This window comes from Colossoma macropomum, unplaced genomic scaffold (assembly GCF_904425465.1).
Source record: "Colossoma macropomum unplaced genomic scaffold, Colossoma_macropomum, whole genome shotgun sequence".
NCBI lineage: Eukaryota > Metazoa > Chordata > Actinopteri > Characiformes > Serrasalmidae > Colossoma > Colossoma macropomum.
In genome coordinates, this window is record NW_023494794.1 from 26,486,815 (window position 1) to 26,514,139 (window position 27,325).

General features: G+C 38.6%; 1 protein-coding gene across 1 annotated transcript in view; it reads left to right on the forward strand.

The window, feature by feature from the left end:
• The window catches only part of ass1 (argininosuccinate synthase 1), a 55,604-nt gene that overhangs the window by 11,912 nt on the left and 16,367 nt on the right, over positions 1-27,325 (forward strand). The window contains exons 5-11 of the mRNA XM_036580707.1: positions 2,382-2,438; positions 2,593-2,667; positions 3,559-3,629; positions 5,069-5,099; positions 14,696-14,786; positions 21,632-21,716; positions 24,355-24,419. Of these exons, the coding sequence (XP_036436600.1) occupies positions 2,382-2,438; positions 2,593-2,667; positions 3,559-3,629; positions 5,069-5,099; positions 14,696-14,786; positions 21,632-21,716; positions 24,355-24,419 (475 nt within the window). The remainder of the gene's footprint in view (positions 1-2,381; positions 2,439-2,592; positions 2,668-3,558; positions 3,630-5,068; positions 5,100-14,695; positions 14,787-21,631; positions 21,717-24,354; positions 24,420-27,325) is intronic.

Consider the following 27,325-nt stretch of genomic DNA (forward strand, 5'->3'; position numbering starts at 1 on the left):
CATGGAGCTACCATCCAGCAGGGGGTGCTAGTAGACAATTTTAGACTTTGGCCAATAGCTCTGAATCTGTGGGATCTTGTTGCATCTTGAATTAAGCAGAAATATAATTAACCTCACCTGAAAAGACAGGTGACATTTTAAATTTTTTATTCTAGCACACGAATTGATTAGTTTATCTGTCAAAAACCTCTTCATCATCATAGCCAGGACTTTATTTTTCCAGGTTTTGTTAATAGTAGGTCTGGTTTACTGATATTATTGACTGGGATGGCTTACACTGGTCAGTTTATATGTATTTTAGCCTGCGAGGAAACTTCTAAGGCCTTCTAATAATAATAATAATAATAATAATAATAATAATAATAATAATAATCATCATCATCGTCATCATCGTCATCATAATTATCACAATCATAATAATCATAATAATAATAATAATAATGATGATGATGATGATGATGATGATTATGGTTGTTGTTGTGGTTACAGTAGTAGTAATAGTAGTAATAATAGTAATAATGGTAACAGTACTGGTTGTAGTAATAGTTACAGTAGTAGTAATAATAGTAATAATAGTAAATGTAACAGTAGTAATAACAATAGTCATTGTAATAGTAATAGTGGTAGTAGTAATAGTAGAAGTAGTAATAGTAAATGTAACAGTAGTAATAACAATAGTCATTGTAATAGTAATAGTAGAAGTAGTAATAGTAGTAGCAATAGTGACAGTAGTGCTAGTAGTAATAGTTACAGTAGTAATAGTAGTAGTAATAATAGTAATGGTAACAGTAGTGCTAGTAGAAATAGTAAAAATAGTAATAATAGTAAATGTAACAGTAGCATTAACAATAGTCATTGTAATAGTAATAGTGGAAGTAGTAATAGTAGTAGCAATAGTGACAGTAGTGCTAGTAGTAATAGTTACAGTAGTAATAGTAGTAGTAATAATAGTAATGGTAACAGTAGTGCTAGTAGAAATAGTAAAAATAGTAATAATAGTAAATGTAACAGTAGCATTAACAATAGTCATTATAATAGTAATAGTGGAAGTAGTAATAGTAGTAGCAATAGTGACAGTAGTGGTGGTGGTAGTAGTAGTAGTTACAGTAGTACTGATAATAGTAATAGTAACAGTAGTGCTAGTAGTAATAGTTACAGTCGTAGTAATAATAGTAATGGTAACAGTAGTGCTAGTAGAAATAGTAACAATAGTAGTAATAATAGTAATAATAGTAAATGTAACAGTAGTAATAACAATAGTCATTGTAATAGTAATAGTGGTAGTAGTAATAGTAGTAGCAATAGTGACAGTAGTGGTAGTAGTAATAGTAATAAGTAATAATAACAGTATTACTATTATTATTAGTAGCAGTAGAAATTAGTAGTAGTAGTATTAGTAATAATAGTAGCAGTAATGGCTTGAATTATTTTTTAAACACTAAGATGTGCTTAACTGAGTATATATATTACATAGTTAAAATTCATACAATACGTCTTACGCAGTTAAAATGTGAAACACTTTTTTACTATATTTTAGCTTAAAATGTTAGATGAACATTAGACGAAAAACTAGTTAAAATTCACGCCTAAAATTGTTGCTTTTTCCCTGGATGTTTTCACTGAGAGACCCCTGTTCTGAGTGTCAAATATGCTTTGGATTTGCCTGTTTTTGCCACTAGATGGAGACAAATGCAGTGCCATTGGGCTGACTTCCCAACCTGGGATTAAGCTTAATCACAGACTCTATTTTCCTCTCACTGGAAAATTTCCATTCAGAATCCTGTGTAGTCCAGGACTAGGTTTGATCCCAGTCTGGGGAATCTGGCCCTCAAAGTACAGGGTGTCCTAAAAAATTGACGTCATTTGAGATGTGAATATCCGAGGCAAACGAAATTAAATAGGCTTCATGTTGAACAATACAAGAATTATTTTTCAAAATTCGAACAAGAAATTCAGAGGGATGTGGATTTTATAACCGATTTCACAGCTTCACAAATGTAATGTCTTCCGATACTGGTGGTCGTCCAGATCCCTTTGTCCTGCACAGACAGCCTTCCTCTTTGAATCTTTTGTGCCATGTCCAAATCTGCTTTCCAGCACGCTGCACACTCTTGTTTGACTGTGTTTGAGCATATTCTAACACACAAAATGCATTTCATTTCTAGTGAACGGCATTCTTCAACCTGAGAAACAACATTAAAAATTAAACTTGGTTAGTTTTTACACACTTTGTTAAAATTTGAGATCATTTGAGGGAGAGTTGGCTACGTTAATAGACTACGAAATGATGTCAATTTTTTTGGGACACCCTGTAATCTGTGAATAGATCTCTGTATTTGTATATGGTTGATCATTTTTGTCATTCCAATTTTTTTTTTAAGGGCAATGACCAAATTCGATTTGAGCTGACCTGCTATGCCCTCTACCCTGAAGTGAAGGTAGGTGCTGGACATCTCATTCCTGTGTAGATCCACTCCATACGCTCTTTATACTTTCATTTAACAGTGTATACACTCCATATCGTCTTTACACTCTTCTACGACTACTTGCATTTATATTTTCTCTGTTGTGCAAATGTTTTTCCAATGTCAGATCATCGCTCCATGGAGGATTCCAGAATTTTACAACCGTTTCCGTGGTCGAAAGGACCTCATGGAGTACGCGGAGGTATCAAAATGTCCAAACGATAGTTGTACTGTGGGTTATTGGTGGACATTTAAGGCATTTTGTAGTATTTTAACAAATGAGATAAATTACAACTGGACCAAACACAAGCAGTGCGATTAATTTGCTACTCATTTTGATTGCAGTGTGCATTGCAACAGTGGTCAATCAGTAATGTGACATAATTTAAGTGGTGCTGGTGTTTGGTCACCCTAGACTCAGATGCATAAACAGTGTTCTTATCTAGAGTATATTTAGTGTGTTTACTTCATATACATGCAGTTTTAATGCAAACAGACAGGCATTAAATGGATCCTTATAGTGTGGGTTTCATCTATTTCATGGATGCACACAAAAGCTAATAGCTCCCTTTATGTGTGTGCAATATTTTGTGTTTACTGAAAATGGTGCGTTTTTTAAATTTAGACCATCTGAGCTGCAAGTTTAAATTTAATCCATAAACCAAACCAACCAAATCTGAATTTCAAGTGATGGAGCAACAGGACTAAATTTAATCTTGCTTTACTGAAAAAGTTTAAGCTTAATCTCTGTTGGCGCATCTCACCCTGGGTGTCAAACATATTCTGTCCACAAGGGGGCTCTTGGACCTTCTTTTTTCAGGTCTTCTTTATAAACGTTCTTATTTAACAGATGCTTTTAGTTAACTGCTTAACCCAAATATGGCCTACACTTCAATTTCTAAAATTTCTACCTATTTCTAACCCCCATCAGCTTCATAGGAGATACTGAATCATTTATAGTGGTAACTACATAAGTCTCAAGATTAATATCTCAATAATAAGTCTCGGTTTAAAGAGGTTAACATAAAAAGGGCTTTAAATGTGGATTAAATGATATGAGTGGTGAATCATTTATTCTGTATCCTGCTTTCAGAAACATGGCATTCCTGTTCCTGTCACCCCAAAGGCCCCCTGGAGCATGGACGCCAATCTCATGCACATCAGGTGAGATCACACCCCAGAAACTGGAGACTTTAAGGGACTTCTCCAGCTGTTTTCAACCTAATCCCAATCTACTGCATCTGTATTGGATTGTTAACATCGAATGTTGAAGTGTTTTCCCACAGTCCTATGCAAAAGTTTGAACACCCCCAGTCAAATGATGTTTTGTTGAGTTTTTTAAGTGAAGCTAAATGAACACATTCTCTAATAAAACACACTTAAATATGACATTTTACTGCAAATTTTATTGCACAATTTAAATGTATTTGTTGTGATTTTAATGTATTGAAAAAGCATAAAATAGAAAGTGTGCCATAACTTTTGCACAGGCCATGTTTTAGCTTGTATTATTTATTTATATATATGTGTCCAATATATTATATTCAGCAAATGAACAGTAATTGCATTAACTCCTTAAATGGCCAGGCCCAAAGTTTTATTACACACTTCTATAACCTAACAATACACAGTTATAATGCTAAGTTCTTCAAGGGTTCTTTAGTAAAGAAAAGTTCTGTATAGAACTATGAACACTCACAGAACCGTTTGTGTGATTAAATGGGTCTCTGCATGGTGAAATAGTTCTTCAGACTGATGGAGAACATGCTGTAGATGGTTTTTGAAAAGGGTTCTATATAGCTTCGCAAAGGGTTCTGCTATTGCTATAATATCAAGCTTGTAACAAAAGAAGAACCCTTTTTGGTGCCTTTCTAGAACCATATGCAACACATTCTCCATCAATTTGAAGAACCATATTACCATTTAATCAGGCACATGGTTCTTTGAGTGTTCATAGTTCTATATATATACACCTTTTCTTGACTAAAGAATCCTTGAGGAACCATAATTTTTAGGAGTGTAGCTCAAGCAGTTTGCATTAATTTCCCTGTAGTTACTGAAAAATAAGCGTTAGTATGTAATAAGCCTGGGATTTTAAGGGTTAAAGTGTGTTCTCTGTAGAGGACGTGTAAACTTCATGTGGACAATCAAAAAAAAATGCAGTTTTGCAGGGTGCCCATACTTTTGCATCCGATTGTATGTGTAGAAAAGAGCAGAAAACATAATAGAAGTAGCCATAGTGCGGTTTAGAAACTCCAGCAGTTCTCAGTTTAATCTCTGTTGCCGCTCCTATAGTACACGGTCAATTGTCTCAGACAATAACTTGACAAAATCCTCACTTATAAAACAGCCAATGTATGCTTGTTTCAGCATCTGCCCATTGCCTCCTATGATAAGTGTTTTAAATCAATGAGCCTTCTATTATTTTACTAAGTGCAGGAAAATGTCTGTGGTAATCGACCGTATGCTACAGATAGTAGAATATTCCTTTACGTTTCATAAGCTACTGGTGTTATTTAGTGATTGCTGAATCAATGAATCGCAACGGCTCCAGAGTTTGACTCAGTCTTTTGTAACACTTGATGTCTTTATTTTCCCCTCAGCTATGAGTCTGGAATACTGGAGAATCCTAAGGTAAAAAGCTCTCTAAGCTCTTGTAAAACAAGTTTGAAAGGGATACACTATAACCCTTGTGTGGTGTTGATGTGTTTGTTACTCAGTGGTCTGGTGGAGCCACCACAATATTGGTTTTAAATCAATACAGCCATAACAATTAATGTAAAAATACCAGATGTTTAAAATATCACAAGTGTCCAGCGTAGGGTTCTCCTTTAGCAGCCGTAGCCAGTCAGCAGCCTGTCCATGTTGTCCATCCTCACACACACACACATACAAACACATACACACACAGACACACACACACTAACAACAGGCCATGTAGGAAGTGCATCAGTTTCATTTATTCATTTCATATGAGCTCGGGCCCAGAGAAGTTGGCGGTGTTTCTGGTCGTTGTTGATAACACAGTCTTAAATTTGACCAGCAGTGTTCGCTGGCAACAGGTTGTTAAGGCCCATGTGGTGATATGTATCACAGAGGCATGCCAGATTTTAATGCAGGGATTGAAGGTTGTGGTTTTCAGCCTTGCCCTTTACGCACAGAGATTTCTCCAGATTACCTGAATCATTTGATATGATGCACCGTAGAAGGTGAAACACCTCAAATCTTTGCAGTCTCTCATCGCGAAACGTTGTTCTTCAACTGTTTAATTATTCGCTGTTGCATTTTAGGCAAAGTGCTGAGTGCTGACCCATCCTTACTCATGAAGGACTATGACTTTCCAAGTCTTACATTTCTTCTTTGCAACTTTGTTCGGAATGTGTCATAGACATACATTTCAGGATTGAGTGTATATTTACAAAAAACAATGAAGTTGATCAGGTAAAACTGTAAATCTCTGGACTCTGTTTAAAAACAGCTCAAAGTGGATTTACAGTCACAATATGTAAGCATTTACGTACCGTCCTAGGTTATATTATTAGAATGAAGGTTTGTGTGTTCAAGTTAAACTTAAACACGTGTTGCTATGACTGCGACTATTTTGTCTGGTCTTAAGCTGTAGCTTTTATCCAAACTTGAGTCTATGATCAGACAGTTCAGTAGCGTCCAAGTGAACCCAGGTGACCCCCGGCAGCCCCTTACGACGCGTTGTATCTCTTCAATTTCATTTTGTCTTTGTTTTTACCCTCACGATGGCTCACGCCGGCCTGTGGAGGAGCCTGGGACAGACAGACAGTGACCTGTCCTTCCAGCGGCCTGGGATAATTTCTGATTTCATGGGAATGCTCGGCCCAGCTGGGCCTCCGGCAGCCCGGCACTTTGGGGGCGGCCATTGTCTGCCTCGGGCTTCGACGTGGGAGGGGACTCATTTCAGGGTGACACCGTGACACCGAGATGTCACCGTTAACAGTAAAGTACAAAGAGCTCCGTCACACAGAGACATGTTGGGAAGAGAAAGAGAGAGAGAGAGAGAGAGAGAGTAAGAGAGGGAGTTTGTGGTCTGTCTGTGAGAAGGACTGAGGCAGGCTATGTGCAGGAATGGACGCGATCAAATTAGGGCCTGACCGATACGAAAACTGTCACTGATACCGATTTTAGGGATTTTAACAAACACTATCAAGCGATAGATGCTAAAAGTTTGGAATCATTTGTCAGAAATTATTGTACATAGTGTAAACAGTGTACAGTGAAATGCTATTTAAACTGATAGTCTATTCACAATTTATAGTATTTTTGTTATAACAAAGTTATAACATGGCAAAAAACAGTAAATGTCCATTTATAATGGCTTGTTTTTGTAATTTGCCAAAAACCGTCATAACTTATTTTTCACAACCTCTCTTTATCCCTTGGAACTGAACAGGCTGTTTTTGTTACTACACCATAAAGACAAGATAATCTCTGTTATGATTGGCTGCCTTGTATTTTTGCCTCATTCAAAAAGCAGTTCAGGTGTAAACACTCCGTGTGAACAGGTGGAGCTAAACTACTGTAGGCTGAGTAGGAGGATTTATGTACGTGTGTTGGACAGTATGTGGACAGTGCTGAATGGTATAATTATATCAAACTCTACACCAAAAATAATTATCTATTTATTGTAACTTCTTGTCACAGTTTTACTATGAAGAACTCTTTGATCAGCGACATTTGGTCACTGCTAATTAAATAAGTCATTATGGTTCATTTTAAGTTCAATCTCAATGCTGTACAGCCTTCTCACTTATTATGTAATAATCTACAGCTCTGCTCGTTAAAAAAAAATCTTATTTTTTACAGCTTACTACAAATTGTTTGAAACTTATTGCATGTTAGAATAATATTAGAATAATTTTCTATTTGTATCTCCAATAAGATTAGCATAATATTACTGAAAACAGTGATTTCAAATGTTTGAATGTACTGTAGTGTAGAATCACATCGCTGCCATAATAACCATATTAAAACTGCCATAATAAGTTTTAATATATCGTTACTGTCAGAAGAAAACCTCGTATCCCTGTATACACTTCTGACAGAATCTGGTATTAATAAAATGATTATACTAAAATACTGACACTATTTTCAGTTCAGCCAATTCAATGAGCTTACTCAACTCTGAACATCTAATTTCCAGTCAAAACCTATAAGTACAAATTATTCAATATACAGCTTCTACAACCTCATAACTCCATTTTTGTCGTTTTTCAGTTTTTGACATAATTTGAAAATACCTGTTGTCCCTTACATTGTGTGTGAATTTCATGATGAATTGAGCAAAAGAAACGGCCCAAAATGACTTGGAAAAAAGTCTGGTTCCATTGACTTCCATTAAAAGTAAAGTATGTTTTTTCCTTCTCCTGTAAAGTTACCATTTTGGAGATACGAGGTTTTCTTCTGACAATAGTGATATAATAATTTGTATTGCAATTCAAATTATGCAAACTGAATTATCTAGTGATCTGATATAATAATCAAAATGAAACAGGCTAAACACAATGTCACTTTTGTTGGCATTTATTGGAGTAATTGTATAAAACATATGCTTAATTATAATTTATAACATTAATTGTTAATTCTGCTATAGCCTGCATAGGAAGTATTTCCTGACTCTCCCTTCATGTGTCCATAAATGTGTCCTGCAGCCAAATTAGAAGTTATTAAAACAGCACCTTTGACCCGTTGCCCATCCTTTATCCCTTGGCCTGACCGAGAGTGACCTGAAGGACCTATATGAAAGGGAGACGTTGTTGTTTGGTAAATACAAAGAGACCTTTGGTGTGATGTGGAGCCCTGAAGTGTTACTGAAATTAAACGCAACGTGTCTCTGAGCTGGTTGTGAGCTTATTGGTGCTTAGCGGTCAGGCCTGTGCCCAGAGGGTAGGGATGCAGGGCTATGTGTGGTCTAAACTTCAAAAAAAGATCCTTGTCATGTCCTGGATTCCTGAACAGATTTATAGATGGATAGATGTACTTTATTGTTCCCGGAGCGGAAATATAGCCACAAACGGCAATACACGGGGTCCAAGCAGCAAGTCATTACTACGCATCACTTTACTCCACACTGGTTTGGAAGTGAAAGAGTTTATAGCTATAATACTTCATGGTACTGTTTACTATCAAATAATAGCATGATCAAAAAAAAAAAACAAAAACAAACAAAAACAAACAAAAAAAACACAAAGGTATGCGACTGTTAGTTTTGGTTGTGTCTTTTTTTTTTTGGCGTAGGTTTTTAGAGCCCACTATATCGGAATCACATCATGCTGTCCAGTAAGCTAAAAATGCCAAATTCAATATATTTAAGTGAATAAATGAATATTAATATCTCCTTTTTCAACACGTTTCCCTTTTTTACAGAACCCTTATTGCATAACTTTTTTGGGATGGCTATGAAAAAATAAATAATTAACACAGTTAAATACTGAATGGAACAGCTTGACCAAACATGCTGACATGGGTGGCTTAAGGGGAACAGAAGCTAGTAGCCACCAATTAGCATGATGTCATTTACACAGTGCTGATTAGTGCTAATTGTTAGCAACGTTAGATTTTATTGACTGAACTGCTCCTTCCACTTGATATTAATGCTACGTTGAACATGTGCTGTGAACACAAACCAAGCTTCCTAAACATTTCTGCTCACTAAAATGCAAAACCGCACTCTCGTCGGACTCTCGCCACCCCCCCTCCCCCCACCCACCCCCTTCTCAATTTACCAGCAACTCGCTCCAGGATAGAGAGCAATAGTCAAAAGACAGGGCGATTTAAACGTCACTTCCAATCCAGTGCCCAGATTTCTCCGCTTTACCTCTCATTCGCATCCCTCCATCTATTCCTCCCCGCCCAAACCTCCCTTCCCCCCCCCCTCTTCTCCTTTGCTCTCTACCTCTCTCCCTCACTTTCAGCTCCGGGGGCTTTGATTGAAAGGCAATGAGGCAGCTAACGTGTGGAAAGCGAGAAATTTACTTGCTCTAAGTTCATGCGGCGGCCCTCTTTTCGGGGGGTGCGCATTCAGGCGCCTCGGAGGACAACAATATGGGCCGGGCCGGATAAAGAGCCGCCGAGCGAGCCGCCTTAGCGCAGACATGATGGTGCAGTTCACGGACCATTTGCCACCAATGCTCCCCCTCTCTTCCTCTCTCTCTCTCACTCTCTCTCTCTTTCTCTTCTACCTGCCTCGGCCTCTCTTTCAGGGTCCGCGGTCCACCTGCGGGGGGTTGGAATTGAAATGCATTGATCTGGTCACATTCTATCCATCCCTCCTTTTCTCCCTCTCCTTTTTTCCACCTCTATAGACACCCTCTATATTGTGCGCTGAGCTTTGTCCATGTTAAACTTCGTCCCACGACTATATGCTGGGCATTGGTCACTCTCCATAGGTAGTAAAATGCTTCGGTGGGGGGTGTTGGTTCTTCTAAACTCTTTCATTTATTCCAGCAGGCGAAAGGCTGTTCCAGAATTCGGGCAAAAAATTGGACGAAAGTATCCCATTCAAGCCGTAAACGGGCTGCTAGTACTGTGATTAGCTATGCTACGTACTTTTGTTCACTTTTATAGATATCAGTATGTCATACAGAGCCAGAAACCACAAAAGTGAGCCTATTTAAGATTTATTTCCATTTATTTCCATCCAAAACAGCTGTTAAGTACAAGTTATTCACTTTTCAGAGGACCAGATATAAGATAATCTACTTGCATACGGAAAAAGAAAGTCAAAGAAAAATGAGTGGGGAAAAAACAGGAGTTTCCAAAAAAACTGGACTTTGATTAAAAGAGAAAATGGGACTCATAACAACCACCTGGAAGAGCTGGTCGACACCAAAACTGTCCCTATTAGACAAACAGCACTTTCATCTCTGAGAGAGAGGAGAAAATCAAGCTGCTTCAGATCTGAAAACATCCACAGGTGTTTCTGTCCATCCTTCCACTGTGAGAAGACGACTCAGCGGTGTGGGTCAGAAAGGATGTGTAGCTGTTCAAGAAGAACCTCACTGAGAAAAGGAGACGGACACATCAAACAAAGAAGCTGAACGATGGACTGACCACCCCAGAGTCCAGACCTCAACACCACTGGATGTGTTTGATTAGTTCAGAAAATGATCAACCAGCTTCTAAGACTGAGCTTTGGAGGTGTGGAAAAATATCCCTGCAGATTTCTTTAACTGTAAGCAAGTCTCCTATAAAGATGTCGCTGTTGTTGGAACAAAACCTCGTATTTCCAAAATGGTAACTTTACAGGAGAAGGAAAAAACCTGCTTTACTTTTAATGTAAGTCAATGGAACCAGACGTCATTCCAAGTCATTTTGGGTCGTTTCTTTTGGTCCATTCATCATGAAATTTACACACAATGTAAAGAGCAGACATTTTCAAATTGTCAAAAACTGAAAAACAACAAAAATGGAGATATGAGGTTTTAGAAGCTGTACATTGAATAATTTGTACTTACAGGTTTTGACTGGAAATCAGACGTTCAGAGTTGAGTAAGCTCATTGAATTGACTGAACTGAAAATAGTGTCAGCATTTTAGTACGATCATTTTATTTATGCCAGGTTCTGTCAGAAGTGTGTAAAACTTCTCGGACGACAGGAAACGGGGGGAACTTATTCCATCTAGTCGAAAAAATTCACAGTGCCTGATTTTTACCCTGGAAAATAGTTCATCGGATGGCTTTTAGGAAGGCCATTTTCCCTGCACTCGTTTATTGTCTTATCTTGTGACAGAAGGTGCTGAAGCAGAAAATAAAAGTGCAGTCAGAAATGGCGTTTAGTTAAAAGGAAGGTAAAGAGCGGCCGGCTCGTTTGCGCGTGTCGCCGGCTCGGTGGGAGATTAGTTATCGAGTGATGATGTTTGTCTGGTAAAGGTTTCCATTTAAATGCACCCAGTGGTTATTTTGCATAGTTCCCCTGCAATTTGCTTCAGCTCAGGACGCATCGACTGCCATCTCGCAGTAATGTCGGGTAATTGGCGGGGGTGCCACCGTCTGACACAACGTTTTTCTGACACCCCCCATGCAAATGCAACACGAGAGGAGAGATGCCTACATGACGTTTAAAACGACAGTTGTTGACCAAAATAGTGCAGAATACAATAAAACAGTTCAACACCAGAAAATGATTAATAAGACAACGAATGCAGATTTAAGATAGTGAGACGTTTGGGATTAGTAAACAATATTAATAAAAACACGAATGACTGTTTAAAAACTTTTCTCTTCTCCTTTCTTCTCGTTTATCCCCACCGCATGCAAGATCAGATGCAGTTCAGCCACAGCAGGGCTGCATGATATAGACCAATGACCATATGGTGATTATATTGCATTTGTGATGTGATTTGTAGATGTTTTATATATTAAAGCACCCGTCTACTCATTTTCATTGATACTGATTCTCATATCAGCCCAATATCGTGCTCATTTTCTCATTCTCAACCTCATAAAAGGCATTAACAACATCCGATACCAGCTGATACCATGTGACGAAAGCTGAGTGTAATGACGATCATTTTGCGTTCTGACGCGCCCACACAGAAATGAGCAGCCAGCATGTATCTACTGTTAAATTGCATTAATTTATATATATATATATATATATCGCTGTTGTTGGAACAAAACCTCATATCTCTAAAATGTTAACTTTACAGGAGAAGGAAAAAACATACCTTACTTTTAATGTAAGTCAATGAAACCAGACTTTTTTCCAGGTCATTTTGGGCCGTTTCTTTTGGTCCATCATGAAATTTACACACAATGTAAAGGACAACAAGCATTTTCAAATTATACCAAAAAAATAACAAAAATGGAGATACGAGGTTTTGGTCCAACATCAGCGATATATTTAATATATCACTGGTAAACGTCTTTTCCATGGCATATATTTACTATTTGAACAAAAACAAAACATTGGAAACCATGTTGATAGTGGCTTTAAAATCAATAATGTGACATAGTTAAAATCCACATTTTTTAATATGATACTAAAATTGAGTGCCATATTTGGCCTATGTTGGCTTCCCTGTATTGTGCCTCAGAGCACAGAGTAACACTCTTTATAACTTCAGAGTGAATGGGGCGGGGCTAAACTGCTGTAGACTGAATGTTAATGGGTTCTGTCTCCTCACTAATGCAGTAATACCAGGGCTGTTTATGGACTGGTGAGCAAAACTTTAGCCACATTTTTATACATCAAACTCTTTTCTATCAAAAAAGTGAGGAAAATTTGTTTTCCCAGGCCTTTAAACATCTAATCATCTACGTTTGAATGAAATCAGATCTCTCTGATCTGGACGTGGTCCTGATATTCTGGTGACCATGCGTGATTGACAGCCCTCAGTGAAAAGGGCTCCGCATGTACAGGTCATGTAGGCTCCACTGTGTCCACTCACTGAAAATATTACCTACTTTTTATATGGCAACGTCTCAAAGGCTCCTGTTCTCTTTACTGTTGGATGTACCTCCAGAGAGAGCAGCTGTGGTTGACTGAGTGAACTAATGGACAGACGGGCAGAAGAGCTGGCTTGAAAGCTCAGTTATGCTTGCTAGGTTGGCTTTCGCTTGGTTGTTAGCCTTCGCTCGATAAGCTTTTCTCACTCAAACACAGAGAGGTGAGGATACTGTATGCGTGACCCAAGATAAGGAGGCCTAGTTTATATCGAAAGAAGAGAATTTTGGCTAAATGCATCTGCATTTATTGGACATTGGAAAGCTTTTCACAGGGCATTGTATTGTCTGCCCACAAGAGCAGGATTAAACTAGAAGAGATGGACTTAGGTTCCCTGGGGCTTTAAAGATTGGACTGCATTATTGTGACCACAATAACTGACTAGATTATGGCTGCTTGTTGCTGTAAACAGTATAAGCAGTTGCTTAGGGCCTCTGAGCCTCATGAGTATGTAGTTGTATGTAGTGTAGACTATTTAAAATAAAACCTGCAACATCTGAGATTGCAGTGAACATGGTAACCAAAAATGATCACGGTAACACTTTCTATGAATGTCGCATTTGTAAGCATCTATAAACACATTTATAACATGTTATAATGTATTCATAAGGCATTATAAACATGGTTATAAATATTTATAAAAAAGAATTACACTGAATTACACTTTATAGCCATGTTTATTATACATCATGAATTGTTTATATAATGCATTATAAGTAGTGTTAATAACATGTTATAATGTCAGTGCCAAAGAAGTCAGTCCCAGCTTGGAGAGCGTAAAGTAAAGACAAATGCCAAGCTAACGGTGGTGAACATTACCTTTCCCACATTGGGTAAAACACTGATGGCAGCTCTAGTTTAAACTCTGACATTTGAAGCCTGTAATGAGCTTTACTGTGAATGTTTTAGTGTTTCAGTAAATCCTTCAGTAAATACTTCAACTTGAAGCCTCACTCTGAACACTGGAGGAGGCTTTAGTACAGTACGCTTCACTTTACTTAGAGCGGACAAATACGACTTATGAGCTCTTATAATTTGTTATGATCAGTACTTATAATGTATTATGTTAACAATTCATAATGCATAATAAACATGGCTATAACGTGTAATGCATTTTTCTAAATATTTATAGCGGAGTTTATAATGTCTTATGAATGCATTGTAACATGTTATGAATGTGTTTATAGATGCTTACAAAGGTGAAAGTGTTACCGTGATCACCCTAAAAAACAGCTGCAATATCAGTATGGCAAGTATCACAACACTGATTAACTAAAGATACATTGTTTAGCCTTGCATGCATTTTTTTACTTTAAAAAATAATAAATAAAAAGAAAAACAAACATAGAGCTGTGTTTGAACTTGCGCTTTGGTTTAGTTGTACAGTTTTACAGACCTTTTACAGATTTTTTGAGGGGGCGGGGGAGGGGGGGGTACGGAGTATGCATACTCCATTTTTCTTTTCTCCACCTGCATGGATGTGGCCCTCGGCCCCCGACTGGGAGGGCAGCGCAGGGGAAAATGAAACCAAACAGAGGAGAAAAATGGCACATTGATGGAGGATGGGCATCGCACTTAGATCCTGATGGCATCTTAAGGCTTTTCCTCGCCTTCCATCGTCCCCACTCAACTGTGGAACAAGTCATTCTTCAAGAAGAATGTCAAGCTAGTTGTTGTTGTCGTTCAGACTCTGTCCTTGTTGTAATATCTCCAAAATAACCACTTCATATTACTGTTTTCTCGTCCTCTGCAGAGTCATGCTCCTTCTGACCTCTATTTGATGACCAAGAACCCTGAAGACTCACCTAATGCACCAGACGCACTGGAGATAGAGTTTAATAAAGGTGAGCGTGTGAGAGATGGGGGGGTTATAGGACTAAGTGTTCTAACAGAAAGAGCAAAACCATTAACTTTAAAGTTACTGAGGTTAAAACAGGGTTATTACATAAAGAGACTTATAACATATAACATATACAGGACATATTACTACATTATATAGAACGCACTTATCATTATTATTAGTAGTATTATTAGTATTAGTAGTAGTATTGTAGTATTGTTATTTGTTTTGCTGTTGTTGTTGTTGTTGTTGTTGTTGTTGTTGTTATTATTATTATTATTATTATTATTATTATTATTATTATTATTACTACATATACAATATAAAATACATATAATCACTAGCAGAACAACGAGATATAGGCATGTGTGTAATACATGTAATATAATACATGTAATACATGTATACATATATGTATATATATATATATATATATATATATGTATATATATATATATACATGTGTCTAGTGTATGTGTCTGTGTGTGTTTGTGTGTAACATATATATATATATATATATATATATATATATATATATATATATTATATATATATATATATATATATATATATATATATTTATATATATATATATATATATATATACAGTAACGCCACTGTTGGAACATAAACCCTATATCTCTTTTTTGGTGTTTTTCAGTTTTTGACATTTTAAAATGCCTGTTGTCCTTTATATTGTTTAGAAATTTCATAATAATTGGACTAGAAGAAATGAGCCAAAATTACTTGGAAAAGTCTGATTACATTGACTTACATTGAGAGTAAAGCATGTTTTTCCTTCTCTTGTAAAGTTAGCATTTTGGAGATACGCACCATTAAAGCAGATCGGTTAGTGATCAGACTCCGTGCCTGTCATTAAAGTAAAAAGCGAACAAATACTAGGAGGTTCTGAAATTTGTTGAATTTTCTAAAATCCTCCTGTTCACTCCATAAATAAGGGACACGCTATTTTTACACATGGCTGCTTACGTATATAAGTGATACATATGGGATAAGACTCCACGTCCCGACCTTGTATAAAAACGAACGTGCCTGTATGTGTGTGTGTGCTGGCCTCATCACCAGTCACTCTGTGTGTGATTGGAGTCTGACCTCCTGCTGGGTGGTGTGATATTGCTGCTTTATGAAGAACCAGCTTCATCTTCAGCCTCACAGTCTTCAGTCCAGACACTACACTCCTCATCTCCCCACCACACACATCCTTACAGCGCTGAGGCTCAAACACACCACCCCAGCAAACACATTCTAACCATGACTGCTGCTTCAGAAGGAACCGGCAAATGACCCGGTGTGAAGGATGGAGAACATTCTAGAGTTTCTAAACAGCCACAACATCCATGTTGATCAGCGTAGGTCAGAGAATATGGGTCTCTGAGTCAAAGGCTTACAGCAATGGTTTGCCACAATACCGTTTACCACAGTACCGTTTACCACAGTACCGTTTACCACAATACCTCTGTGCGTCAGTCCATTTCAGATGAGCTTAAGCCCAGAGAAGTTGGCGGTGTTTCTGGACATTGTTGATATTTGGCTTCTGCTGTGCATAGAACAGTCTTACTTTGCATTTGTGGATCTTCTATCTGTCACTTATTCATTTTTCTTTCGTTCTTTCTTTCTTTCTTTCATCCCGTTCTGTCTGTCTCTGTTTGTCCTTCTCTCTTTCTTTCTTTCTTTCTTTCTTCCTTTCTTTCTTTCTTACTTACTTACTTTCTTTCTTTCTTTCTTTCTTTCTTTCTTTCTTTCTTCCATCTTATTCTGTTTGTTTCTGTTTCTTCTTTTTTCTCTCTTTTTGCTCTCTCCTTCTTTTGTTCTTTTTGTCTCGTTCTTTTTTCTTCTTCTTCTTCTTCTTCTTCTTCTTCTTCTTCTTCTTCTTCTTCTTCTTTCTTTCTTTCTTTCTTTCTTTCTTTCTTTCTTTCTCTCTTTCATCCTGTTCTCTCTGTCTCTGTTTCTTTTTCTTTCTTTCTTTCTTTCTTTCTTTCTTTCTTTCTTTCTTTTTCCTTTTTCTTTTCTCTCTCTTTTTGCTCTCTCCTTCTTTTGTTCTTTTTCTCTCATTCTTTTTTCTTCTTCTTTCTTTCTTTCTTTCTTTCTCTCTGTCTCTCTCTCTTTCTTTCTTTCTGTGTGGTGACAATGTTTATTGACTACAGTTTGTCAATATATTCCTGAAAACGTGCTGATATTCATCACAGAAGCTGGTCAGTTTTTAATGCAGTGCCATCTAGGAGATTAAAGGTCATTGTGGTTTTCAGCCTCGCACCATAGAGACTGAATTATCTAAAATCCTTGCGATCACTCATTGACCAACATTGTTTATAAACTTTTCGCTGATGCATTATTTGGCGAGTCTCAACTCATCCTTACTCATAAAGCACTGGACCTTTCCTGGATGCTTCTTTTTACATCCAAGCATGATTTTTTTGGTATTTCACAAAGGTCCTAATCTCAATTTGTCCCTGGCCCAACTTTTTTGGAATCAATTTCAGTATCAACATATATTTACAGAAAACAACAAGATAAAACATTCAGTATGTAGGTTTGATACAAGTTTCTGAGAAGTTGAAACAACTGCATAGCAACATCAGCAAGCCTATATGAGCGAGTGCTTATTTTCCCAAGCATCGGTAAATGGGATTCCAGTGAAGTGGTAATGTGATTGGCTCAGACAGTGATGTCATTGTGCTCTTTAAGCCAGTCAGTCTATGATCCGCTCTCTGATGCGCAATCAGTATTCATAGATATTTTAGCCACCTCCATTTGGTGTCCATGAGAAAAGCTGGTTTACTGACACTTACAAAGGATGCCCCCCCCTCCAGTTCTGTTTACTTTTTAAGGCCTGAACTTCTTATTCTCCGCTTTCTTTTCTTCCCCCTCACTTTCTCAGCGCTTTTTCTCACTGATTAAAAAGAATTTTAAACCACCAAACCTTTTTCCTCTTGTCATTTTACAACCCCGACCACCCCCCCCCACCCCACGGCCCCCCAATCCCACTCCTTCCCTTTTTCCATGTCTTCTCCCGCGCTCTGAAAAGGACAGATAGGGCCTGAGGAAGAGAAAGAGAGAGGAAAAATGTAAAGCTTTAATTTTTCCTACAACTGTGTCTGCTGTGCCATTGTTCCGCCTAGCGGTGCTATTGGGACGGAGAGGCAGGAGGGAGAGAAAGGAGTAAAGGAGCGAGTGAATGCGCTCCACATTGACGGACCGCAGGGCGAGAGAGAGAGGGGCTGGGGGGGAGCAGGGGAGGGGGGCGACCGAGGGACTCCCGCGTTCACGCCGTGGTTTAATTTATTTGAACTTTTAATCTAATTATTAACTATTTGGGGCGATCCCCGGCTTTATTAGCCGGGCGAGGCCTGCTCTTTCGGGGCGCCCTCGTGGCCCGGGGCGTTTGCGGGATATGGGAATGGGCCGTGTGACAAAAGCCCTTGTCTGAAAATATTTTGTCAAGTCCCCCTTCTTTTTTCTTTCTTTCTTTTTTCTTTTTAACGTGTCATTCTAACAGGGCTTTTACACCCCGCGGCCTGGAAAGGGCAAGCGGAGAAACACTCCATTCGGCCATGATTGGCAACTGCAAGCATGCTAAATGCTAATGAGGCACCCAGATGCATAGAACAGGGGGTGTAGAAAACTATCAGCACTTTTCCCCCTCTCTCTTCTCCCCTTCAAAAGAGTCCTCTTCTTTCTTCCATCCCTCGCTCGGCTCCTCCCCCCCCCAACCCTAAGCCTGGTCTATTGCATCTCTTCCACCTTTGGCCTCTAAGTTGCTCATTTCATGCTATGAATAAGTAGCCTATTGACAGTGATTTATTTATGGGGGTCCAATGCCTGTGGGCTGAAAGGGGCGAGCTGGACCAGGCGCAGTGGCACTGCGCTGCTTTCTGTCTACACTGGAGAGCGCTGGAGGGTTAAGACTGTGGCCTTCGAACTGAAGCTATTAGGTGATACTATTATTAGGTCATTCATTTTTATCATTATTCATATTAGTGTGTTTTTTTTTTTTTAATTTTCTATTTTTATAGACTGTGCACCTTCATGATAGATAGATAGATAGATAGATAGATAGATAGATAGATAGATAGATAGATAGATAGATAGATAGATAGATAAATAGATAGACAGACAGTTTCAGGGTTACAGCAGCAAAGAAGAAAAGACCACAATCCAAATTTACATGTATTGGAAAAAAATAAGAGAAATTTGTTGGTCAAACTGGTCATTCAGTGTCATTTGTCTGTTCTTGTTTATCTTTTTTATTTCTTTATTTTTTCCCTTTTTTCCATCACATTAAGGCCACACTCAGTCACTCTTGCTTTCTTTTTCTTTCTCACTCTCTTTCTTACTCATTATTCTTTCTTCTATCTCTCACTTATTCTTCTTTCTTTATTTCTTTCTTTCTTTCTTCTGCCCTTTTCTGTGTCTATATTTCTTTTTTCTTCATTTTCTTTCTTTCTTTCTTTCTTTCTTTCTTTCTTTCTTTCTATTTTCTTACTTTCTTTTTGCTCTCTCCCTCTTTTGTTCTTTTTCTGTCTCTTTCATTTGCTCTTTCTTTTTCTTTTTGCTCTCTCTCATTTTTGTTCTTTTTCAATCTCATTCTTTTTTCTTATTCTTTCTTTCTTTTTTCTCTCTTTCTTTTCACTCTCCCTGTCTTGCTCTTTTTTGTCTCACTCTTTTTTCTTTCATTGTTTTCTCTCTTTCTGTCTCACTTTCTCTTTTGGCTAGTTATTTTTTCTTTATGTATCTTTATATATCTCTCTTTTGTTTTGCTCTCTCTCTCTTTTTTACCTTTCTTCATTTGATTTTAACCTCTCTCTCTCTCACTCATTTTCTCGTTTTTTGTCTCTCCCTCTTTTGTTCATTTTCTATCTCTGCCTCTCATTCTTTTTCTTATTCTTTTTTTCTTCTCCTTTCCTTCTCGTTTTCTCTTTTTTCTTTGTTTTTCTCTCTTTCTGTCTCTTTTTTAATAGTTTCTCTCTCTCTCTCTCTCTCTCTCTCTCTCTCTCTCTCTCTCTCTCTCTCTCTCTCTCTCTCATTCAGATCTGTGGGTAAAGAGGACATGGTAACACAATGGCTGGGTGTGTAATTAAATTACGACAGGGCCTGCTCACGATTTCACAGCCTTCAGAGCGCTAAAGCTTTTGAATTTATAAGTGCTTTTTCTTCAGGATCTATTGAGGTAGCTTTACTCTCACTGCCATTCACCTCTTCTCCCACCACTCCTCCCAAATCACTCTCTACATTCTCTCACTGTCGCCTCCAGAGCTCTTTAGGCTCATACGTGCTTTAGGTCTCCGTTTTTGTGCCTATTCAGTCTTGTTAGACTGAAAACTGTATCTGAAAATAGACAATTAATAATTGCACATTGCCGCTCTGTCTGAGTCAGACAGGCTTTCAGACTCTCACTGGGCTGTCTGTGTTCTCCAACAACAGCGCTGAACTGCTCAGGTTGTCTGTGTGGCCAATAATAGTGTCAGGCTTCATATGATCTGAATGTGAGTGAAGTACAATCAAAATCATTTGGAAAATTGCTTTAAAAGAAAAGCCACTTTTTTTAAGCTACAGTTGACCAACTAGCCCAGCTCTTTTACTGCCCTGTCGTGGCTCCACAGCAGAATTAGATTTGTAGGTAAAACTAAAATAATCCTCCTTTACAGTAAAATAAAGCTCTGCTGATCATTCAACACAGTTTAACAATAAATAGTTGTTGATATAATGTAGTGGGTAACACCTCTGCCTTCTGCGCTATAGACTGGGGTTCAATCCCCACCTGGGTAAGCCCCCTACACTATACCAATAAGAGTCCTTGGGCAAGACTCCCAACACTGCCATTGCCTACTTGTGTAAAAATGATCAAATTGTAAGTCGCTCTGGAGAACTGCATCTGCCAAATGCTGTAAATGTAAATGGTTTTAAACGCTGGAGTTAAGGTATAAATGCTAATTCTCCTTTTAACCCTGAGGATTGGCGCACAGACTGCTGATCACCATAGCAACACAGACAACAGTCACGGCTAGCTAGTAGCTAACGAAAAGGCAAAGAAAACGATTTAAGACAAACATCGATAATTTGGAGACAAATGGACTTATTTGCGTTAATAATCACTCCAGCTGGTTTCCTGATACGTTTAATCTGCAACGAGAAACTGACAGACACTAAAAAGTCGTGAAGCTGAAGTCGCTTCTCATTCTCCAGCTTCTTGTTCGAATTTTTCCGCTCCACCTTAAACGGTGCAGCAGCTACATTCTGGCACCTCAGACACCATTTAAGGAAAATTTGAACAAGAAGCCGAAGAATGAGAAGCGACTTCGGCCTCGTAAAAAGTTGAACGTTGAGGGACATTTTACAAGAAACTGTTCCACTTTTGTGGAAATGTTTCCTGCCAGAGATGTGAGAAAAGCGGCTATAGCTGAGCTAAAGCTTAAAGCGGAGCAAAGTGAGTCTGCATGTTCATTTATATTTAGCCTACACTGGTATATCAGCACATACTGACACATATTTACAGGCAAGATGGTAAAATGGACATAAAATGTTGTGGCTCCCAAAGTGGTTTGATTTTTATTGAAAGGACAAAATAGATCTTCTGAACTTGCCCAAAGTCAGTGTCTGGCTAACATCAGGCATATCTGACAACTGATTCTGAATTTCTTTTGCTCATAAATGTCAGGTTTGTTCCCATCCTTTGTCCTCAAAATGTGTTCTTCTTTTAAATTTGCTTTTTTTCTAACCAGATCTAACCAGAAGACTTAAACCAGCTAGCATCAAACATGCTGGCGACTGATTTTGAACTTTGTTTTTGAATCATCCTGAATCATGTATGTGTTCTTTTTACCCTAACAGGTGTGCCAGTCAAGGTGACTCACCTGAAGGAGGGCACGACCAAGACCACTCCACTGGACATCTTCAGCTACCTCAATGAAGTTGGGTAGGTAACAGTAACCCTCGACCCTGGGCTTCACATTAGTTGTATTATTAAAGGAACGATTCAGTGAAAAATGAAGTTTACACAGTTTTCCACAGATGTAATCAATCAGTCAAGACATGTTTACTGTATGAATTTAGCTTCTGTAGTGCAGGAGCTCCAAGGCTAATGTTGCTGACAAACACTAAGTCAACAGTCACAGTCCTTATTAAGGTTGTTCAGACTTCTTTATGTGGTTGAGATCACAGCATGACTTACTGTGAGCTATAAAATGAGCAAAGCCTTGAACAAAACTCTTCCAGCAGCCATTTTAGACAACAGGTGAGAAGGCGTTTTGAAATTTGATGGCCGGTTGTGTGTACGCACATCAGCCAGGCATATGGATATTAGATTACACATTGCTTGTTGTTTGTTTTTTTGTATATGACTGTTCATCTTGAAATTTCAGACTGAAGATATAACAGGACATATCAGGCATAACATGATGACCACCTCCTTGTTTCTACACTCATTGTCCATTTTATCAGCTCCACTTACTACATAGGAGCACTTTGTAGTTCTACAGTTACAGACTGTAGTCCATCTGTTTCTCTGATACTTTGTTAGCCCCCTTTTACCCTGTTCTTCAGTGGTCAGGACCCCCATGGACCCTCACAGAGCAGGTACTATTTGGGTGGTGGAACATTCTCAGCACTGCAGTAACACTGATGTGGTGGTGGTGTGTTAGTGTGTGTTGCGCTGGTCTGAGTGGATCAGACACAGCAGTGCTGCTGGAGGTTTTAAACACCTCAGTGTCACTGCTGGACTGAGAATAGTCCACCAACCACAAATATCCAGCCAACAGCGTCCAGTGGGCAGCGTCCTGTGACCACTGATGAAGGACTAGAGGATGACCAACACAAATTGTGCAGCAGCAGATGAGCTATCGTCTCTGACCTTACATCTACAAGGTGGACTGACAAGGTAGGAGTGTCTAATAGAGTGGACAGTGAGTGGACACAGTGTATGGTCCACTCAGACCAGCACAACACACACTAACACACCACCACCACGTCAGTGTTACTGCAGTGCTGAGAATGATCCACCACCCTAATAGTACCTGCTCTGTGAGGATCCATGAGGGTCCTGACCACTGAAGAACAGGGTAAAAGGGGGCTAACAAAGTATCAGAGAAACAGATGGACTACAGTCTGTAACTGTAGAACTACAAAGTGCTCCTATGTAGTAAGTGGAGCTGATAAAATGGACAATGAGTGTAGAAACAAGGAGGTGGTCATTGTATTTGATGTATTTGAGGAAAAGATTTGGGTCACTATTGACTTCTAGAGCTTGTTAGCAATGTTAGCCTCATAGCCCCAGAGCTAAACTGAAGAAGCAAACTTAGGACACCAAACACATCTTGGATGATCAATCTGTCAATCAATTTTGTTAAATCCAAATTACCAGTTTTTGATGTCATATGAAATTATATCGGCCCATTCAGTCGTATGCAGAACTTTGAATGCCCTTCTTCAAATAACATGTACCGTTCATTTTGTAAGGGAAGATAAGTTAACACATCTTCAAAAGAGACCACACTTTTGCATATTTTAATGCACTGTTTTTATTGATTTGCTGCACAAAATATGTTAAATTCAGTAAACAAACAGTAATTGCGCATCCAGATGTGCAGAAGTGTGTTCTCTGTAGAGGATATGTTGACTTATTGTCTCTTAGAATAACTCAGATTTCCAATATGTTAAGTCAACAAAACATTTCATTTGAACAGGGGTGCCCAAACTTTTGCATATAACAATTATAGGTTATCAAAATTCATCCTCCTAAAAATCTGCATTACTGTTGGTGACAGTATCAATATCAACTGGTTTTTCAGACTGTTTACATGTTTGTTATTTAGCCATGTAATTATGCATATTGTCACACTTGCTGTGTTTACATGCAAAGATTTTTGCCAATCCGATTGAATACATTCCGATTATAGATGAAGACTGAGGTGTTTATTCTCACTCTACTCAACAATCTGATGGAAAATCTCGGTTTACATGCTCACTACAAGTAATCAGATCCAATGCGCATGTGTAGAGAACCACTCAGTGTAGACGTTACCACGACAACCAGCATCACGTGAGTCCAGTCAGAGTGAGACGAGCAGCAGTGAGCAGCGCTTGTGTTTTTAATTGCTTTAAAATGATGTCAGACTCAGGAAAACGTCCTTCACATGTCCTTATTAAAGAAGGCCGAGAGGAAGACGTCGTGTTCTGAGACGCATAAGCTGGACGTCCGTCCCACCGCCGTCTTTTAAAGATCAGAGCATAAACTTCGTCTCCTCTGCAGACCAGTTTCTGCTCCGCCATGTTGAACGTTATAAACTTTCCGATAGGGAATGTAATCAGATACAGGCGTTTACACGGATATTATTCTTCTATTTAACGGATTATTTACAGGATTACCCACCTTGATCAGATAGAAACTGTATTCCGAATGGCCTCAATCGGACTAGTCTATTCTGATTAAGGTGTTTACATGGACGTATTCTATTCTGACTGAGCTATTAGTCTGATTATTAGGCTGCATGTAAACGTGGCTAGTGATCGTTACACCCCTGTTAATTATTAAGCTCCTTTTTTTTTCTACCTCTCAGAGGAAAGCATGGAGTTGGCCGAATCGACATCGTAGAAAACCGCTTCATCGGAATGAAGTCCAGAGGTACGGAGTTCCATTTGCCTCTGTATTACCTGCCTGTCCTCGCAGGCTCCCCCACTTCTTTCCTAAAATATGTGAATTTAAAGCAATATTTCAACCAAATATGAGATGTTTGAGAGAATTCACAAAGGGAATTCTTAAATGGTAGAATGAGCATCACACTGAACGCTCTCTGTACCACTTAAGATGATCTTAACACTGAGACGCTTTGAGGAAATTCTGTAAGGTTATTTATTGTTAGATATCATATTAAAATGAGTGTAAGCAAATAGTTTTTCATGTCGTAGAGCCAGTATAAGCCTGTCTGTTAATAGTTTTGATGTTGAACTGTGAGTTTGATCCTCTGTATAATTGAGTCCCCAACTTTTCCAGCTTCAGGAATGAAATGGAAAGAGCATGTCTGAATTTCCTTTCACCATCTTTTATCCTATTAATTCTGAGTGATTTAGCGCCGTTCTCACTGAAGGTTTGGTTTGAGGACTTCTGGCAGACTTTGGCTTCACTTAGAGATGACTGTGAATGTCTGAGTGGTGTGTCAATCATTATTTTGGTCAGTTGACTATAAGCTTCTGCTCCTTAGCAACATTAGCCTCATAGCTCCAGCACTGAGCTAAAGAAGCCATTTTCGGTCTCCAAACATGCATCAGCTGATCGACTGCATTTGAAATAAGAGGGAAAATTGTGAATTAGATTTTTGGCTGAACTGTTGCTTTAACCTTTCTTTCAGCTTTGTCCTGACTTAGTTGGTCTGTTCTGGACTCTGCTAACTCTCAGTTTGTCACAGTAATCACTGCTCTGACTGGCAAATTGACTCTCCCCCCATTGCCTTCCTTTCACCGCAGAGTGGCAGGTAGAAATTGGAAAATCCGGAACATTTTTTTGGGATTTTTTTTTCCGTATTTTATTTTATTTTTATTTATTTATTTATTCTTTTGTCGCAGCCATTTGCGCACAAAAGCTCGTACTGTTCCTCCTCCGAGGAAATCGGAAAAGGTGGGCAAAGTGAGGCGAGGGCATTTTGGTATAGAAACTACACTGACAGCCTGTGTTTATAACAAAGTCTGGAGGAATGAAGTGCAGCGAGAGACCGCGCGTGTGGCGTGGTGCTTCTGATGAGGTGGTGACACTGCGGGTCGTCTGAGTGGCAGACGGGAAATGGCTTGTCAGTTGACAGTTGTCAACAGAATAATGTCAGACAGATTTGCGGTGGACCTGGCAACCCTCGCTTCCTGACCATTAGCGTACGGTTGTGTTTGTTTGTTATGTCTGGCTCGAGCTACCAGTCAGCTGTCACACTGTCACTCAGGGTGCGTATAGGACCGTCTGGTCAGGATTGCAGCGGAGAATACTGACCGGTGCTACACCAGCTTCCTTCAACATACACAACAGCAAAAACCTGTCTACAGTGGTCTAGATGGCAGAGGGGGGAACAAGTCACTAAGTTGCAAGTAACAAGTAAGTCTCAAGTCTAAGTACTCAAGTCCCGAGTCAAGAGAGTCGAGTCTCGATTCAAGTCCTGAGTCAGTGAAGGCGAGTCTCAAGTCGAGTCCCAGGTCAATAGTCCTAACCTTCGAGTCCTAAACAAGTCAGTCTGCGTTCTCCAGCTACTTTAAGGCCACAACACTGAATAAAGGTAACAGTACTGTAGCCTTTTAATGACAGCCTGTCAGCAGCGTATGACTGTATATTAATACACAATTAATCATTTTCACCCTTCCAACTAAATACAAAACCCATGGTACACAGATTAACACACTCTTAAAAAGGATGGTTCTTCAAGGGTTCTTTAGTAAGGAAATGGTTCTAAAAAGAACCATAAACACTCAAAGAATGCTTTCCATGTTCAAAGCATTCTTTGAATCATGAAATGGTTCTTAAGAATGTGCAGCATTTTTAAAAGGGTTCTATGTAGCACCGAAAAGGGTTCTTCTATCGTTACAATGTCAGGAACCATTTGCAGCACATTCTCCTTTAATCTGAAGAACGATTTTGTGATGCAAAGAGCCCTTTAATCATGGAAAGGGTTCTTTGAGGGTTCTTTGAGAACCATTTTCGGTAACACTTTCCATGAATGTCACCTTTGTAAGCATCTATAAACACATTCATAACATGTTATAATGCATTCATAAGGCATTATAAACGTGGCTATAAATAGTTATAAAACTATTTAAACTATTTAACTCCCTCCTCTCTCTCTCTCTCTCTCTCTCTCTCTCTCTCTCTCTCTCTCTCTCTCTCTCCCTCCTCTCTCTCTCTCTCTCTCTCTCTCTCTCTCTCTCTATGGCTATAAATAGTTATAAAAATGCATTATACATTATAGCCATGCTTATTATGCATTATGAATTCTTAACATAATACATTATAAGTACTGATCATAACAAATTATAAGAGCTCATAAGTCGTATTTGTCCGCTCTAAGTAAAGTGAAGCGTACTGTACTAAAGCCTCCTCCAGTGTTCAGAGTGAGGCTTCAAGTTGAAGTATTTACTGAAGGATTTACTGAAACACTAAAACATTCACAGTAAAGCACATTACAGGCTTCAAATGTCAGAGTTTAAACTAGTGCTGCCATCAGTGTTTTACCCAATGTGGGAAAGGTAATGTTCACCACCGTTAGCTTGGTATTTGTCTTTACTTCACGCTCTCCAAGCTGGAACTGACTTCTTTGGCACTGACATTATAACATGTTATCAACACTACTTATAATGCATTATATAAACAATTCATAATGTATAATAAACATGGCTATAAAGTGTAATTCATTTTTATAAATGTTTATAATCATGTTTATAATGCCATATGATAATATGTATAAATGTGTTTATAGATGCTTACAAAGGTGACATTCATAGAAAGTGTTACCCCATTTTCTTTACTAAAGAACCCTTGAAGAACCATCCTTTTTTGGA